The 15,283-nt window shown below is 47.7% G+C and overlaps 1 protein-coding gene across 1 annotated transcript in view; it reads left to right on the top strand.

Annotated features, from left to right (window-relative positions):
* Window positions 1–213: 213 nt before the first annotated feature.
* Window positions 214–15,283, top strand: part of SCAP (SREBF chaperone) — a 38,139-nt gene continuing 23,069 nt past the window's right edge. Inside the window, exons 1-6 of the mRNA XM_081971516.1 lie at window positions 214–363; window positions 8,435–8,635; window positions 9,378–9,507; window positions 10,005–10,162; window positions 13,936–14,156; window positions 15,080–15,185. Coding sequence (XP_081827642.1) covers window positions 8,514–8,635; window positions 9,378–9,507; window positions 10,005–10,162; window positions 13,936–14,156; window positions 15,080–15,185 — 737 coding nt within the window. The 5' untranslated portion in view covers window positions 214–363; window positions 8,435–8,513. The remainder of the gene's footprint in view (window positions 364–8,434; window positions 8,636–9,377; window positions 9,508–10,004; window positions 10,163–13,935; window positions 14,157–15,079; window positions 15,186–15,283) is intronic.

The following is a 15,283-nucleotide window of genomic DNA, read 5'->3' as shown; positions in this document are numbered from 1 at the left end:
GACCCCCTCTCTTTATCAACGCCGTTTAGGCCGATGGCGAGCAGCGCATTTGCGCAGAGACCCGGCGCTAGGACCCGCGGGAGGGTCGGGGCGCGTCACTCAATGCTCCTGCCGTGCAAGAGGTGGGGGGAGGGAGATAGAGGGAGTATCGGAGTTCCTCGCGCATGCGTACGGCGGCGGGGGGCGTATCCGCGGCTACGGAAGCCGGGCCGGGCCGAGGCGAGAGAGTGGCCGCCGCGCCTTCCTTCCCTTTCCGCCACCGGCCGATCTCCGCCTCTCGGGAAAGGATCTCCGGGTAGCCGCTTCGGAGGCCCAGACGAGGCTTCGGACGGTCCCTCCTCCCTAGCGAGGCCTCTGTTGCAGGTGCGTAGGACTACAAAGCCCATCCGCCCCGGCCGGGACCGCCGATCCCATCGTCCCCAGCCGCCAACCTGTCAACTTCCTCGGGGCCGGTTCGACTACATTTCCCGTCGTGCCCCGGTCGGCGTGGCTGACAGCCTCCCCTGGCTGCACGGGGGGGGGGGAGGGAGAGATGGGAGTTGTAGTCCAACCCCCCCAACCTTAGTCGTAGAGGTACTTCATATCCCATCATCCGCACCCACGCTTTGGACTGCATAGCCCATGACGGGCTCGCCGTTCCTTTTCATCCTTTAAAAAAGGTGTTGTAACCCCCTAGACCCATTATCCCCAGCCACTGGGTTGTAGAAACTTTATGGCTGGGAGAGATGGGAGCTGTAGTCCAACACCATTACCTCCCATCCCCGTTGCTTTAACTAGAGTCTTATGGAGACTTTAGATCCCATGATCCCCACCTAAGCTTTGGACTACAAATCCCATGATGGGCTTGCCATTCCATTTCATCCTTTGAATCAGAGGTGGGGGCTGTAGGTTGCTGGGGTATTGTCCCATAGGACCCATTATCCCCAGCCACTGATTTGTTATAGACTTTCTGGCTGAGAAGAGATGGGAGTTGTAGTCCAAACCCCCCATCGTCCTTTCTTGCTTCAAGTGGCTCTGGGGCAAGGAGGATGTGGGGTACTTCAGATCCCATAATTCACAACCAGGCTTTGGACTACATATCCCAAGGCAAGCTCACTGTTCCGTTTCATTCTTTAAATCAGAGTTGGGGGCTGTAGGGTACAGGTGGGGTTGTACCCCTGGACCCATTATCCCCAACCACTGAGTTACAGAAACTTTCTTGCAGGGAGAGATGGAGGTTGTAGTCCAACCATTTCCCCCAGTTGGAATACATCTCCCATCAACCCTGCTCTTTAACTGGTTAGGGGGAGGTGGGAGTTGTAGTCCAACTCCTTACCCCCCCCCCCATGTTAGAATACATCTCCCATCACCCTTCTTGCATCAACTGACTAGAGAGAGATGGGAATTGTAGTTCAACTACTCTCCCTACATATATTGGACTACATCTCCCATCATCACTGTTGTTTTAACTGGCTTGGGGGAGATGGGAGATGTAGTCCAAGCCATGATTCATATACCCCTGCTAACTGGAACTGCGATCCCAGCTAACTGGACTGGCAGTCCTCGACTTATGACGGTTTTGCAATGGTTCCAAGTTACAACGGTGCTGAAAAAAAGGGACTTAGGTTTCACCCTTAACGACCGTCAGTATCCCTGTGGTCGTGCGATCGGAATTCCTAGGCTCAGCGACCGTCCTCGTATTTACGATGGTCGCAGGGTTTCGGGCTCACACGATCCTCCCTTTGTGACCAGCAGGAAGGTAGATTCGCTTCAAACGACCGGGCAATTCACTTAGTGACTGCAGTGGCTCACTTAACAAGCGAGGGGGAGAAAAGTTGTAGAGTGGGGAAAATGTCTCACTTAACGACAAATGTGTTGGGGCCTCACCTGCATTTGTCTCACATAAGGGCGGCAAGGAAGGGCGGACCAGGGGGCCAATGTCTTGCTTAACGACAGGAAGTGAGCTCAACAGTGGTAGTAAGTCGAGGACTGCCTGGGTGGCTTTAGAACATGGGTTTTGGAGTATAAGATTTCCCCCCCCCCCCTCCGAGGACCGTTTCTGGGACTCCGGTGTCAAAATGACAAAATCACACCTGACAACTTTAACCCGGATTTCTTTTTTCCAACATGTCTCAATCCTTTCTCTGTGGCGGGTTGAGTCACCCTAAACAACTTTCGGTGATTTAGGTGTGTCTTTTTAACACAAGTCCCTTGTTGTGACCGGATGGGCAGCTCAGTTGTGCAAACAGGTCCAGGGAGGGTGTTGATTGGGGGGGGGGGGGGTTGTGTCATTTTTTCCATGTTTGTCTCTCTAACAAAAGGCAAGCTGTGCCTGAGACTTTGAATCAATAGACTTACGACCAAAATTGACCTATCCCTCCATCCATCTGTCCATCCATCTATCTATCTTTCCTTCCTTCTTTTCTGTCTCTCTCTTTCTTTCTCTCTCTCTCTTTCCTTCCTTCCATCTTTCCTTTTTCTGCCTTTCTTTCTCTCTACCTTTCTTTCCTTCCATCTTTCCTTTCTTTCTCTCTCTTTCCTTCCTTTCTTCCTTCTTTCCTTTTTCTTTCTTTCTCTCTTTCCTTCATTCCTTCTTTCCTTAATCTTTCTTTCTGTCTATATCTATTTATATCTATCTTTCCTTTCTCTTTTTCTTTCTCTCTTTCCTTCCTTCTTCCCTTTCTCTTTCTTCCTCTCTCTATATCTATCTGTCTTTCCTTCCTTCCTTTCTCTCTCTCTCTCTTTCTTTCCATCTTTCCTCTCTGTCTTTCTCTCTCACACAATCTATCTTTTTTTCCTTCCATCTTTTCTTTCTCTTTCTTTCTCTCTCCCTCCTTTCTTCCTTCTTTCCTTTTTCTTTCTTTCTCTTTCTCTATATCTATCTATATCGTTCCTTCCTTCCTTTCTCTTTCTCTCTTTCCTTCCTTTTTCCCTTTCTCTTTCTCTCACTTTCCTTTTTCTTTTTCTCTCTCTCTGTCTCTTTCCTTCTTTCCTTTCTCTTTTTCTCTCTCTCTCTCTTTCCTTCCTTCCTTTTTCTTTCTCTCCCTATTTTTCCTTCCTTCCTTTTTTCCTTTCTCTCTCTCTCTTTTCTTCCTTCCTTCCTCTTTCTCTCTCTCTCTCTTTCCTTCCTTTCTTTTCCTTCCTTTCTCTCTCTCCCTATTTTTCCTTCTTTCCTTCTTTCCTTTCTCTTTCTTTCTCGATCATGCAACTGCGCACCCTGCACCCGTCGTAAACAGGAGTCCATTGCCAAGGGTCTGAAATTTGATCCCCCCGCCGTAAGGACGTTACAACGGTTGTTTCCTTTTTAAAAATGGTCTTGTCCCTTTTTTTCTATTTCCGTTGAACTTCAGTCACTAAATGAATTGTCATAAGTTGAGGACTACCTGTATTATAATATACGAAATAATCCGTACGGGATCCTGGATGCAATGTCCTTTTAATGTTTGATGTTCGCTTGTTTTTTTATCACATAAATTATGGGGTTTTTTGTTTTTACTCCGTGTCAGTTGATGGTTCCTGCCGTAATTTCCCCTTGTAAATAATAATTAAGGAAAAATATTACCTCATGCTATTTATGTCAGAACAGAGCAAGTAATGTGCTATTTATGTGCTTTGGCTAAATGCTTTCCAAACCACCGTTGTGTGTTGGTAACCCTGTCGTAACCTTGATTTATGGAGCGGGATGTTGTAAGTCTCCAATTTTAAATCAAACGGTTTAGTACAATAGTACAATAGTACAATAGCAGAGTTGGAAGGGACCTTGGAGGTCTTCTAGTCCAACCCCCTGCTCAAGCAGGAGACCCTATACTGTTTCAGACAAATGGCTATCCAACATCTTCTTAAAGACTTCCAGTGTTGGGGCATTCACAACTTCTGGAGGCAACTTCTGTTCCACTGATTCATTGTTCTGTCAGGAAGTTTCTCCTCAGTTCTAAGTTGCTTCTCTCCTTGAGTTTAGTTGTCTTTGGATTTATTTAAAATGCTTAATGCAATATTTTCAACCCGGCATCCCGAGGGTCAAGTAGGGCTGGTGGAGGAAAAACGTAAATTTTTTTTTAAAAAATGAATTTTTTTCCAATGATTAGAATCCTTTAAGAATTCTAAATTATTTCGATTCCATCAGTTATTTTAATATAATGGTCATTGATGTTGCTTTTTAATCTTTCGATCCCATGTACCTCTTCTGACTCTCTTATTCTGCGTTTTATCTTCTTATTTTATATTCCAGGGAGATTAAATTATAATATGTGAAACAGTCCATGTAAATCGGGCGTTAAACTTTAGTTTACTGTTTGTTTCCCCAGTTTTAAATCAAGCCGAACCATTGCATCACACCGAATTTATTTCAAATGCTTCATGCAATATCGCATGTGTGTGTTAAGAGTTGTGAGTCCAGTAGTTTTGTTTTGTTTTTTTGTAAAGTGCGTGTAGAAACTCGGTTTGGCTCTGACTAGCACCAGAAGGGCTTGGAATACTTCCTCCTCCTCTTCCTCCTCCCCACCAACCCCACACCCTCTCCACACTGATGACGTTTCCTAGTGGGGTCATGAGACGTCTGCAAGAAAACCATTCATTTCCTGGAGTACCAAGGACCCTTCCCCCCAGTCCTTTTTCCTCCTCCTCCTCCTCCTCTTAGACCCTCCCTCCAAGCACTGATGACGTTCCCTAGTGTGGTCCTGAGATGTCTGCAAGAAAACCACCCAGCTCCAAGAGACCCAGGACCCTCTACCCCAGTGGTTACCTCAATATGTGCCAGTGACTTTATCATAAGGAAGAAATGTGTGGTTCAATGCGTAGTATGCGTGTTGCATTTAATAATTCATAACGCAAGAATAAAATAAATGCAGATAACTCAATTACTCCGGCCTTTGAAATGTAAGGAGAAGCTACACCCTCCCTCTTCCGTATTTCCAATTTTTTTTAAAAAAAATGGGGGGGGGTTGTTTCCCAGCGTTGAGGGTGGGGTGGGGGGCAAGGATTTGATGCAAAGTCTTATGCAAATGTATGCAAATGATCCAGCGTGTCTTTCCAAAACCGCTCCTTATCCGGGGTGGGAATCCTGATTTATTTTTCTTTTTGTAAAACTCCCTTTTCAAAACTCTGTTGTCGGTGTGTGTTTGCACTTGCCTTTCCCATGTGAAGGGTTGCGTAGCATCGACGTTGTGATATTTTAAGAATCGGGGAATTCCCAGTTGTGGTTGTGGCTTGTCCCGCAGGAAAAAGGCCGGGATCGGAACTGCAGCGCCTCTCTTGAGGGGAATTTTTTTCTTTTTCTTTCATCACAGACAGTCCTCCACTTATGACCGCCGTGCCCGTCACTGGGGTTGTTCAGGGAGTTTGGCCCTCATTTGAGACTGTTCCGTCCGCCGTTGTTGAGAGAATTGTGCCATTGTGCTCGTCAGGAGGGGATCACGTCACACACACACACGTACCCCCAGGATACTGCGGCCGTCGTAAATACGAGTCGGCTAAGCTGCTGAATTTTGGGTCCTGTGACTGAGGGAACCATGCGACGGTCATAATGGGAAAAATGGTGCTTTGGTCAGTGCCGTTATAAGGATCGGTCGCTAAACAAACTGGGGTGAGGAGATAAACAGTGTTTAACTTATGATGACGTAGGGTCACTGACTCCCTCCCTCCCTCCTGTTCTCCATTCATGTATTCCCCTTTCTCTCTCTTTACTCCTCCTTTTCTTCCTTTCTCCCTCCCTCCCTCTCTTCTTTTGCTTTCTTCCTTCTATCCTTCCACCCATCCATTCTTTCTTTCCTTCCTTCCCTCCCTCTCCCTCCATTTGTTCCTTCCCTTCCTCCTTCTCTCCTTTTCCTCCCTTCCCTTCTTTCCTTCTCTCCCTCGTCCCTACCTCCTTTCTCTTTCTCTTCCTCTTTTCCTTCCTCCCTCCCTCCATCCTCCCTCTTTTCCTCCCTTCCCCTCTCCTATCCATCGATCCATTTAACAACCTTGGCCACATCAAGATGAGTGAGTGGACTTCAATTCCCAGAATTCCCCAGCCAGCAGCCTTGAGCAAGACTCGAGCGGAGGAAAAACCCAGGGAGGAGTTAGAAATCCCCTTTCATCTGAACTTCGATAAGATCAGGAGGCTTTTGACAGAGTTATTGTGCTCTAATGATGACACAATGTGTGGGTAACGTCAGGTAGGCAACGGTTGGCATTACTTTGGAAGGATTTATCATCCAATCACATTTGGGTGGCAAAGCGGAAAGGAAAAAGCCAAAGAGAAATAAAGGGAAGGAAAGAGGGAAAGGAAAGGAGAATGGAAAGGAAAAGAGAAAGGGAAGAAATGGGAAAGAGAAAAGGGGAAGGGTCCCTACCTACCGCCTTGAAAGAGGAGGTGGTGAGGCCCTTACTTAAGAGGCCTTCCCTGGACCCAATGGAGCTGGCTAATTATCGTCCTGTCTCCAACCTTCCCTTTCTAGCGAAGGTTGTTGAGAATGTGGTGGCACAGCAGTTTCCACAACACCTTGACGAATCCGAATATCTAGACCCACGCCAGTCCGGCTTCCGGCCCGGACACAGCACGGAGACGGCCTTGGTCGCGTTGGTCGATGATCTCTGGAGGGCCAGAGATAGGGGTTGTTCCTCTATCCTGGTCCTATTAGATCTCTCGGCGGCTTTTGATACCATCGACCATGGTATCCTATTGCGCCGGCTGGGGGGGATGGGAGTTGGAGGCACCGTTCTGCGGTGGTTCGGCTCCTACCTCTCCGACCGGACGCAATGTGTGTTGGCAGGGGGGCAGAGGTCGACCCTGAGGTCACTCACTTGTGGGGTGCCGCAGGGGTCGGTCCTCTCGCCCCTTCTGTTCAACGCATATGTGAAGCCGCTGGGGGAGATCATCCGTGGTTTTGGGGTTGAGTACCACCTGTACGCTGATGATACTCAGCTGTACGTTTCAACCCCAAACCACCCCAACGAGGCTGTCGAGGTGATGTCCTGGTGTTTGGAAGCCGTCGGGGTCTGGATGGGGGACAACAGACTCAAACTCAACCCCTCCAAGACCGAGTGGCTATGGCTACCGGCACCCCGGTTCAGCCAGTTGATTCCATCACTGGCCATAGGGGGCGAGCAATTGCCCCCTGTGGAACGGGCGCGCAATTTGGGCGTCCTCCTAGATGCCCGGCTGTCAATGGATGACCATGTGGCAGCCGTGGCAAGGGGGGCGTTCCACCAGGTCCGCCTGGTGCGCCAATTGCGCCCCCTACTGGACCGGGATGCCCTACGCATGGTCACTCATGCACTGGTGACGTCTTGGCTGGACTACTGCAATGCCCTCTACATGGGGCTTCCCTTGGGACGCGCCCGAAGACTGCAGCTAGTCCAGAACGCAGCCGCGTGGGCTATTTTTGGGAGTACTAGGTACTCCCACGTAACACCGTTCCTGCGCGAGCTGCACTGACTGCCTGTGATCTTTCGGGTGCGTTTCAAGGTGTTAATCACCATCTTTAAAGCACTCCATGGCTCAGGACCTAGCTACTTGCGGGATCGCATCCTACCGCATACTTCCCTGCGACCGATTCGCTCTCACAGGGAGGGCCTTCTCCTGGTGCCGTCCACTAGGCAATGCCAACGGGCGGCACCTAGGAGTAGAGCCTTCTCTGTGATGGGCCCAACCCTCTGGAATGACCTCCCCCCCGATATCAGAACCACCACCGACTTCCGCTCCTTCCGACAAAAACTGAAGACTCACCTGTTCCGTTTAGCTGGCTTGGCCCATTCATAGTTTATTCTACCTCCTGGCAGATATTTTTAATTGGGTATTTTTTAGGGGTTATTTTTAAACATTGTTTTTAACTACTTTACTTGGGTACAGTCTTTTATAGCCTCCACTTTTAGGCACTTAGTATTTAACTATGTTTGTATTTTTATGTATTTATGTGTTTTAATCTGACTGTACACCGCCCCGAGTCCCTTTTGGGAGAGGGGGCGGTATAAAAGTCCAAAATAAAGTAAAAAAAAAAAAAGTAAAGGGAGGAAACAGAAGGGAAACAAAGGAAAGAAGAGAAGGAAAGAGGAGAAAAGAAGGGAAGGAGAAAGGAAAAGGAGTGGGAAATAGCAAAAGGGGGAAAGGACAGGGAAGAAGAAAGGAAGGGAAGGGAAGAGAAAGGGAAGAGAAAAAGGGAAAAGAAGGAAAAAGAAAGGAAAAAAGGGAAGGAAGAGAAGATTAAAGAAGGAGAGAGAGGAAAAAGAAGGGAAGGAGAAAGGGGCATAGGAGAGGGGCAGTTAAGGAGGATGCATAATAGAAACATATTTTCACTCCCATTACAACTTCAGATGGTCTCAAAACCAAACTCGAGGACTTATCCTGCCCCTTTCTCTGGGAGGCGAATTCTCTATTAAGTGCTCTGGCATAAGCCGAGGCCCGGCCCAGCTTTGAATGACGAACGGGCCCTGACACTCTCCCGCTTCCGCCATTTTACCCATCTTGCTTCTCCACAAGGCGTTTCGCACTCGGGGCCGGTGCTGGCACTCTGCAGGCGCTCATCGGGATGGCAGCGAGCTGACCCAGACCCCCAAGAATGACCTGGACTGAGACCCTCCGTGAGAAGATCTCCGGGGCCTTCTACAACCACGGCTTACGCTGTGCCTCCTGCCCGATACCCATCGTCCTCTTCACGGGCCTCTGCGTCCTGGCCTGCTGGTAAGATCTGCTTCTCCAAGGACTGGGGGATTCTGGGAGTTGAAGGCCTCCCCTCTTAAAAAATAGCCAACTGGAGGATTCTGGGAGTCCTCCCCTCTTAAAGCATTGTGGCTGGGGGATTCTGGGAGTTGGAGTCCTTAAAGAAAAGCCAACTGGGGGATTCTGGGAGTTGGAGTCCTCCCCTCTTAAAGAAAAGCCAACTGGGGGATTCTGGGAGTTGGAGTCCTCCCCTCTTAAAGAAAAGCCAACTGGGGGATTCTGGGAGTTGGAGTCCTCCCCTCTTAAAGAAAAGCCAACTGGGGGATTCTGGGAGTCCTCCCCTCTTAAAGCATTGTGGCTGGGGGATTCTGGGAGTTGGAGTCCTTAAAGAAAAGCCAACTGGGGGATTCTGGAAGTTGGAGTCCTCCCCTCTTAAAGCATTGTGGCTGGGGGATTCTGGGAGTTGGAGTCCTTAAAGAAAAGCCAACTGGGGGATTCTGGGAGTTGGAGTCCTCCCCTCTTAAAGCATTGTGGCTGGGGGATTCTGGGAGTTGGAGTCCTTAAAGAAAAGCCAACTGGGAGATTCTGGGAGTTGGAGTCCTCCCTTCTTAAAGAAAAGCCAACTGGGGGATTCTGGGAGTTGGAGTCCTCCCCTCTTAAAGCATTGTGGCTGGGGGATTCTGGGAGTTGTGAGAAAGGGGATTACTTTTTCTGGAACTCGGACTGGCCTCTGGAGTTAATTCTGAATTTCTCTCCTTTCAAGTTACCCATTGCTGAAGCTCCCACTTCCGGGCACGGGGCCGGTGGAGTACACAACGCCGGTGAAGGACTACAGCCAGCCACCCCCCTTCCCGGCCCAGCAGCAAGGAGAACCGAGCGAGCGTCCCGACTGGGTAAGGACGACCCACCACCCCTTTCGAATCGACGTTTGATATTGAGGCTGAACTGATGACCTCTGAACTGGGCACTTTGCCTGGAGACGTTTTGGCACTGAACTAGGTAACAGTCATCTGTGCTGGAAGGGAAGGGGTTTGCTTTCTGTTAATAGACCATCCCTTCCAGTACTGAAGATGTTCTCTAGTAGGGTCATGAAATGTCTGCAAGGAAACCACCAAGGATAGAGAGCATCAAGGAACCCCCCCCCCCAATCCTTCCCTCTCCTGCTCTTTCTCCTCCTCCTTCCTCCTGCTCCTCTTCCTCCTCCTGCTCCTCTTCCTCCTCTTCCTCCTTTTTTACAGAGACTCAGTTTACAACCTTGCAAATTCTAAGGCCATCCCTCTAGCATAAAATAGAAGGAACTCCTCTGGGTGTTTCTTCTCCCTGGCCTACCTTGCAAGGCTGACCATACCCTCTGCCCCTTTTAGTATCTGTGGGTCTTTCTCTCCTTTAGTATTCCGGAGCCCCCGTGGCCTACATCCAACAGGTCCTGGTGAAAGCCACTGTTTCTCCGTGGCCGAAGAGCTTCCTGGCCGTCGACGTCTTTCGCTCTCCGCTCGCCCAGGTCTTCCAGCTGGTGGAGGAAATCAGGAACCACGCTTTACGCGATGGGTAGGTCGTAAAACAGGACACCGTTTCTTTGCCGGCTGTCATCACATGTACACACAGGGCACTGTTTGCACATAGTCCCCGGCTTAAACACCACAGTCGGGGGGGGGGCATGTCCATTGCTCAATGAGACAGTTGTTGAAGTGAGATGTGCCCCATTTTGTGACCTCTCTTACCACTGTCGTTAAGCAGATCACTGCTGTTGTTAAGCGAGTTGGGTTTCCCCAGCTGACTTTGCTCGTCAGAAGGTTCACCAAAGGGGATTGGGTGACACCTGGGATGCGCCCACCGTCATAAATACGAGTCGGTGGCCAAGCATCCAAATTTCAATCTCATGACAGGGGGGACCCTGTGACTGTCGTAAGTGTGAAAAACGGCCCTGAGCCGCTTTTTTCAGTGCCATGATAACTTAGGTCACTAAACGAATGGTTTTCTTCGTCGTATTCCTGCTGCTCAGAGCCTCTGATAACCCTCGGAGAGACGGTCAACCCATCAGAATAGAGCTGGAAGGAACCTTAGAGGTCATCCAGCCCAACCCCCTTGATGAGCCAGGAGACCCTTACAGAATGACAGGCTTGGATGGGACCTCGGAGGTCATCTAGTCCCACCTCCTGCTCAAGCAGGAGACCCTACATCATTTCAGACAAGCAGCTATCCAGTCTCTTCTCCAGTGCAGAGCCTTCACATGTTCTCGTGGCAAGTTCATTGGCGAACTGTCCTCCCGGTCAGGAAGCTTCTCCTTAATTCCAGGTTGCTCCTCTGCTTGATTAGTTTCCATCCGTTGTTTCTTCTCCTGCCTTCTGGTGCTTTGGAAAATAATTTGGCCCCCTCTTCTCTGGGGCAGCCCCATAAATATTGGAATCCTGCCGTCCTGTTTCCCTGCAGTCCTTCTTCTCTCTACACTGGCCAAATCCTGCAGCCCTTCTCCAGGCCTTTAGGCATCTAATTAGCTGCTCTTCTCTGGACGTTTTCCAAAGTCTCAACAACTTTTATTTCGTAACACGGGGACCAACACTGGAGGACGTCCTTGCAGCTGCAAACCCCAAAGGCTGCCTTGACCCACCATCTGCGTCATGTCACGTGTTTGGCTTCTCATAAGACTTCGCCAGGCCCTCTGCGTGTTGAAATGTCCTTGGCATTTCCTTGGAGTGGCATAGATGAGATTGCCCATGGCCTTCTCACTTTCCCTCTTTTAATTTTAATTTTCCTGTTTTCCCGGTTGCTCTTTGCTTGTTTTATTTTATTCTAATTTATTTTTATTAGTTTTATTATTTTATTGTATTTTTATTAGGTTATTAGTATATTATGTTATATTATTTTTTATATTGTATTTATTTCATTTTTATTTATTTTTATTTTATTACTTTATTGTATTATGTATTTTACTGCATTTTATTTTAATTTACTTTTATTTTTAATTTTAATTTTTTTATTTATGTAATATTCATTATTTGTTGTATTTTATTTATTTTAATATTATTTTATTTTATTTTATGACTATTATTTTTCATTAGATTGTGATGTATTTTATTCATTTCATTTTATTTGTTTTTTTATTATTGTGTTGTATGTTTTATTATTTATTTTATTGTAATATTGTATTGCATTGCATTTGTTTTATTTATTTTATTTTATTATTTTAATACAATACAATAGCAGAGTTGGAAGGGACCTTGGAGGTCTTCTAGTCCAACCCCCTGCCTAGGCAGGAAACCCTATACCGTTTCAGACAAATAGCTATCCAACATCTTCTTAAAGACTTCCAGTGTTGGGGCATTCACAACTTCTGGAGGCAACTTCTGTTCCACTGATTCATTCTTCTCACTGTCAGGAAGTTTCTCCTCAGTTCTAAGTTGCTTCTCTCCTTGATTAGTTTCCCCCCATTGCTTCTTGTCCTGCCCTCAGGTGCCTTGGAGAATAGTTTGACTCCCTCTTCTTTGGGGCAACCCCTGAGATATTGGAAGACTGCTATCATGTCTCCCCTAGTCCTTCTTTCTCTTAAGCTAAACATACCCAGTTCCTGCAATCGTTCTTCATATGTTTTAGTCTCCAGTCCCTTAATCATCTTTGTTGCTCTTCTCTGCACTCTTTCTAGAGTCTCCACATCTTTTCCACATCGTGGTGACCAGAACTGAATGCCGTATTCCAAGTGTGGCCTTACCAAGGCATTATAAAGTGGTATTAACCCTTCACGTGATCTTGATTCTCTCCCTCTGTTGATGCAGCCTGGAACTGTGTTGGCTTTTTTGGCAGCTTCTGCACACGGCTGGCTCCTACTTAAATGGTTGTCCACTAGGACTCCAAGATCCCTCTCACAGTTACTACTACTGAGCACGGTACCACCTATACTATACCTGTGCATTTTGTTTCTCTTGCCTAAATGTAGAACCTTACTCTTTTCACCACTGAATTTCATTTTATTGATAGTGCCCAATGTTCAAGTTTGTCAAGATCCTTCTGTATCTTAAGCCTATCTCCTGGAGTGTTCTGGACACTAATTTTGTCACTTTGTCGAAGAACGCAATGAGATTAGTCTGGCATGATCTGTTTTTGACAAACCCATGTTGGCTTTTGGCTATTACTTTGTTTGCTTCTAGGTGTTCGCTAATTCATTGTTTGATTATCTTTTCCAGAATCTTTCCTGGTATTGAGGTCAGGCTGATAGGTCTATAGTTTCCTGGATCTTTTTTACCCTTTTTGAAGATGGGAACCACATCAGCTCTTTTCCAGTCCTCTGGTAGTTCCCCGGTGCTCCAGGATCTCTGAAAGATATAATTCAGTGGTTCTGAGATCTCGTCTGCTAGTTCCTTCAGAACCCTGGGGTGTAATCCATCCGGTCCTGGTGATTTTAATTCCGAAGAAACTTAAACTACGAAATGCAAAACGCAACAAAATAACCGTTTTTCACACCACTGTTGCGGTATCCCCACAGTCAGGTGATCCAAATTCAAATGCTTGGCAAGTGGTTTGTGTTAGTGACGGTCGCAGTGTCCAGGGGTGACCCAATCCCCTTTTGTAACAAGCAAAGTCAACAGGAAGCCAGAGTCGTTTAATAACTGTGTTGCTAAATTAATCTCTGGATTAATCTCTCTTAACAACCATGGCAAGAAAGGTCGTAAAATGGGACAAAGTGAAACCAATTTCTCACTTAACAACATAAATTTTAGGCTCCATGGTGGGTCACATGTCGAAGATTTTGTAGTCACAGGAAACCTCAACTTTTTAACATTTATATAATAATATATAACAGTCACTTCTATAACCACGAAACTCTATTATCGGCTGAACACATTTTTTCCCCTCACCTCAAGCATAAAGTCCAGAAGTGGTTTCCACATAGAAAAAAAAAATAATTGTATTATTTCCTTTAATCAAAGCAATCAATTTAGCCATCACTCCATCAACTTTTGCAGTTGTGGGAATCAAAGCGCCCTTCCATTTTTGTGGGTTTTTTTTCATTGTTTAATGACCCCGTAATCCCTTGGGGGATAGAGTTGGAGCAACTGAGTGGAGCGGAGTGTTTGGTGGCCAGATGCCCTTCCCTGTTGCCAATGTGGAGTTATATTCAGCAGATATATTTTCTCATTGTGGCCAGAGAGAGAAATATCAGCCACTACCTAGGATCGAACTCACAGCCTCCTGATTGTGAGCTCCACCTCTAGGCCACCGTACCGCTCCATCCTTCCATGTTTGTGTGTGGAGTATTCCTGCTGTCGATAGCGATAACAAAATCCCTGCTCGGTTGACATTGCGCCTTCTTCTCTTTCGCCGCCCAGTTCCCGGATTAAAAGTTTGGACGACGTCTGCCTTCAAGTGACCGATCTCTTGCCCAGCTTGAAGAAGCTTCGGGGGCTTCTGCCGGAACATGGCTGCCTCCTCCTCTCCCCAGCAAACTTCTGGCAGAACGACCAGGAACATTTTGGCGCTGACCCCGATGTTATTAAAACCATCCACCTGCACGAACCGAAGACCCTGCAGACATCGGCCACGCCAAAGGGTACGGGTGGAGCCCCTGAACCAGAAGGATGCGAGCGGCCATCGTGGCTCCGCCCCAGAATTGCTGAGGATGCTGGGAGTCGGAGTCATCCCATGAGAAGACAAGGGGGAGTGGGGGCTGGTCGCCTTGTGGGGTCTTCAGCCAAGGCTGCGCTGAGGTGTTGAAAGACTGGTAGATCTGTGATTCCCAATCTTGCCAACATTAAGATGGATGGACTTCAACTCCCAGAATTCCTCAGCCACCTATAGGAAGGAGGGAGGGAGGCGAAGAGGAGAAAGAAAGGGAGGGAACAAGAAAGAAAGGGAGGGAAGGAGAGAAGGAAAGAGAGCGAGGGAGAAAGGAAATAATTGAAGAAGATTAGAAGAAAGGGTGGAAATGGAGAGAAGAGGGAAAGAGGAAAAAAAGAAAGCGAGGGAAGAAAGGAGAACAACTGGAAGAGAGGAACGAAAAGGAAAGAATGAAGAAGAAAAGGAAGAGAACTGAAGAGGGAAGAGAGGATAAGGGAAGAGGGAGGGAAGGAAGAGGAGAAGAAAGGAAGAGAGCCATTCTGCCTGGGGAATTCTGGGAGTTGAAGTCCCACCTGTCTTAACATTGCCAAATTTGGAGGTCCTTGCAGAAATTCCAGTCAAAGTCAGGAGCGACCAGTTCTTCTCAACCTCCGCTACTTCATGTTGGATGGGCCTCAACTCCCAGCAGTCCCCCAACCAGCCAAGCCAGTGGAAATCCACCCGTCTTAAATTTGCAGAGGTTGAGAAACACTGGGAGAGACGGAGGGATGTCAATGAGCATTCACCAGGATCTCCAAGTTGAGTGGTTTTTCCAGGTCCCCAAGCGCGTCCTTCAAGATGGGTATTCGTACCCCCTTGTCCATCGCTTGGGGTGAGGTGTCCTTCCCACTCACCTTCTTCTCCTGGTGTCTTCAGATCTCCTGTTTGGTGTCCCGGGGAAGTACAGTGGGGTGAGTCTCTACAACCGGAAGCGAGTGGTCATCTATGCCATCACTTTGGGTCTTCGGCACTATGATGCCAGGTGAGTTGCTTTCCGAGATTGAAATGCACTGGAGAAACCTTTGGCCTTCTTTGTGATGTTCTCTAGCGATGCCTCCACCTCTCACGTGGCTTTCTGTT

Source organism: Natrix helvetica, assembly GCF_964273705.1.
Source record: "Natrix helvetica genome assembly, chromosome: Z".
Classification (NCBI taxonomy): domain Eukaryota; kingdom Metazoa; phylum Chordata; class Lepidosauria; order Squamata; family Natricidae; genus Natrix; species Natrix helvetica.
This window is presented reverse-complemented; position numbering and strand designations above follow the sequence as displayed.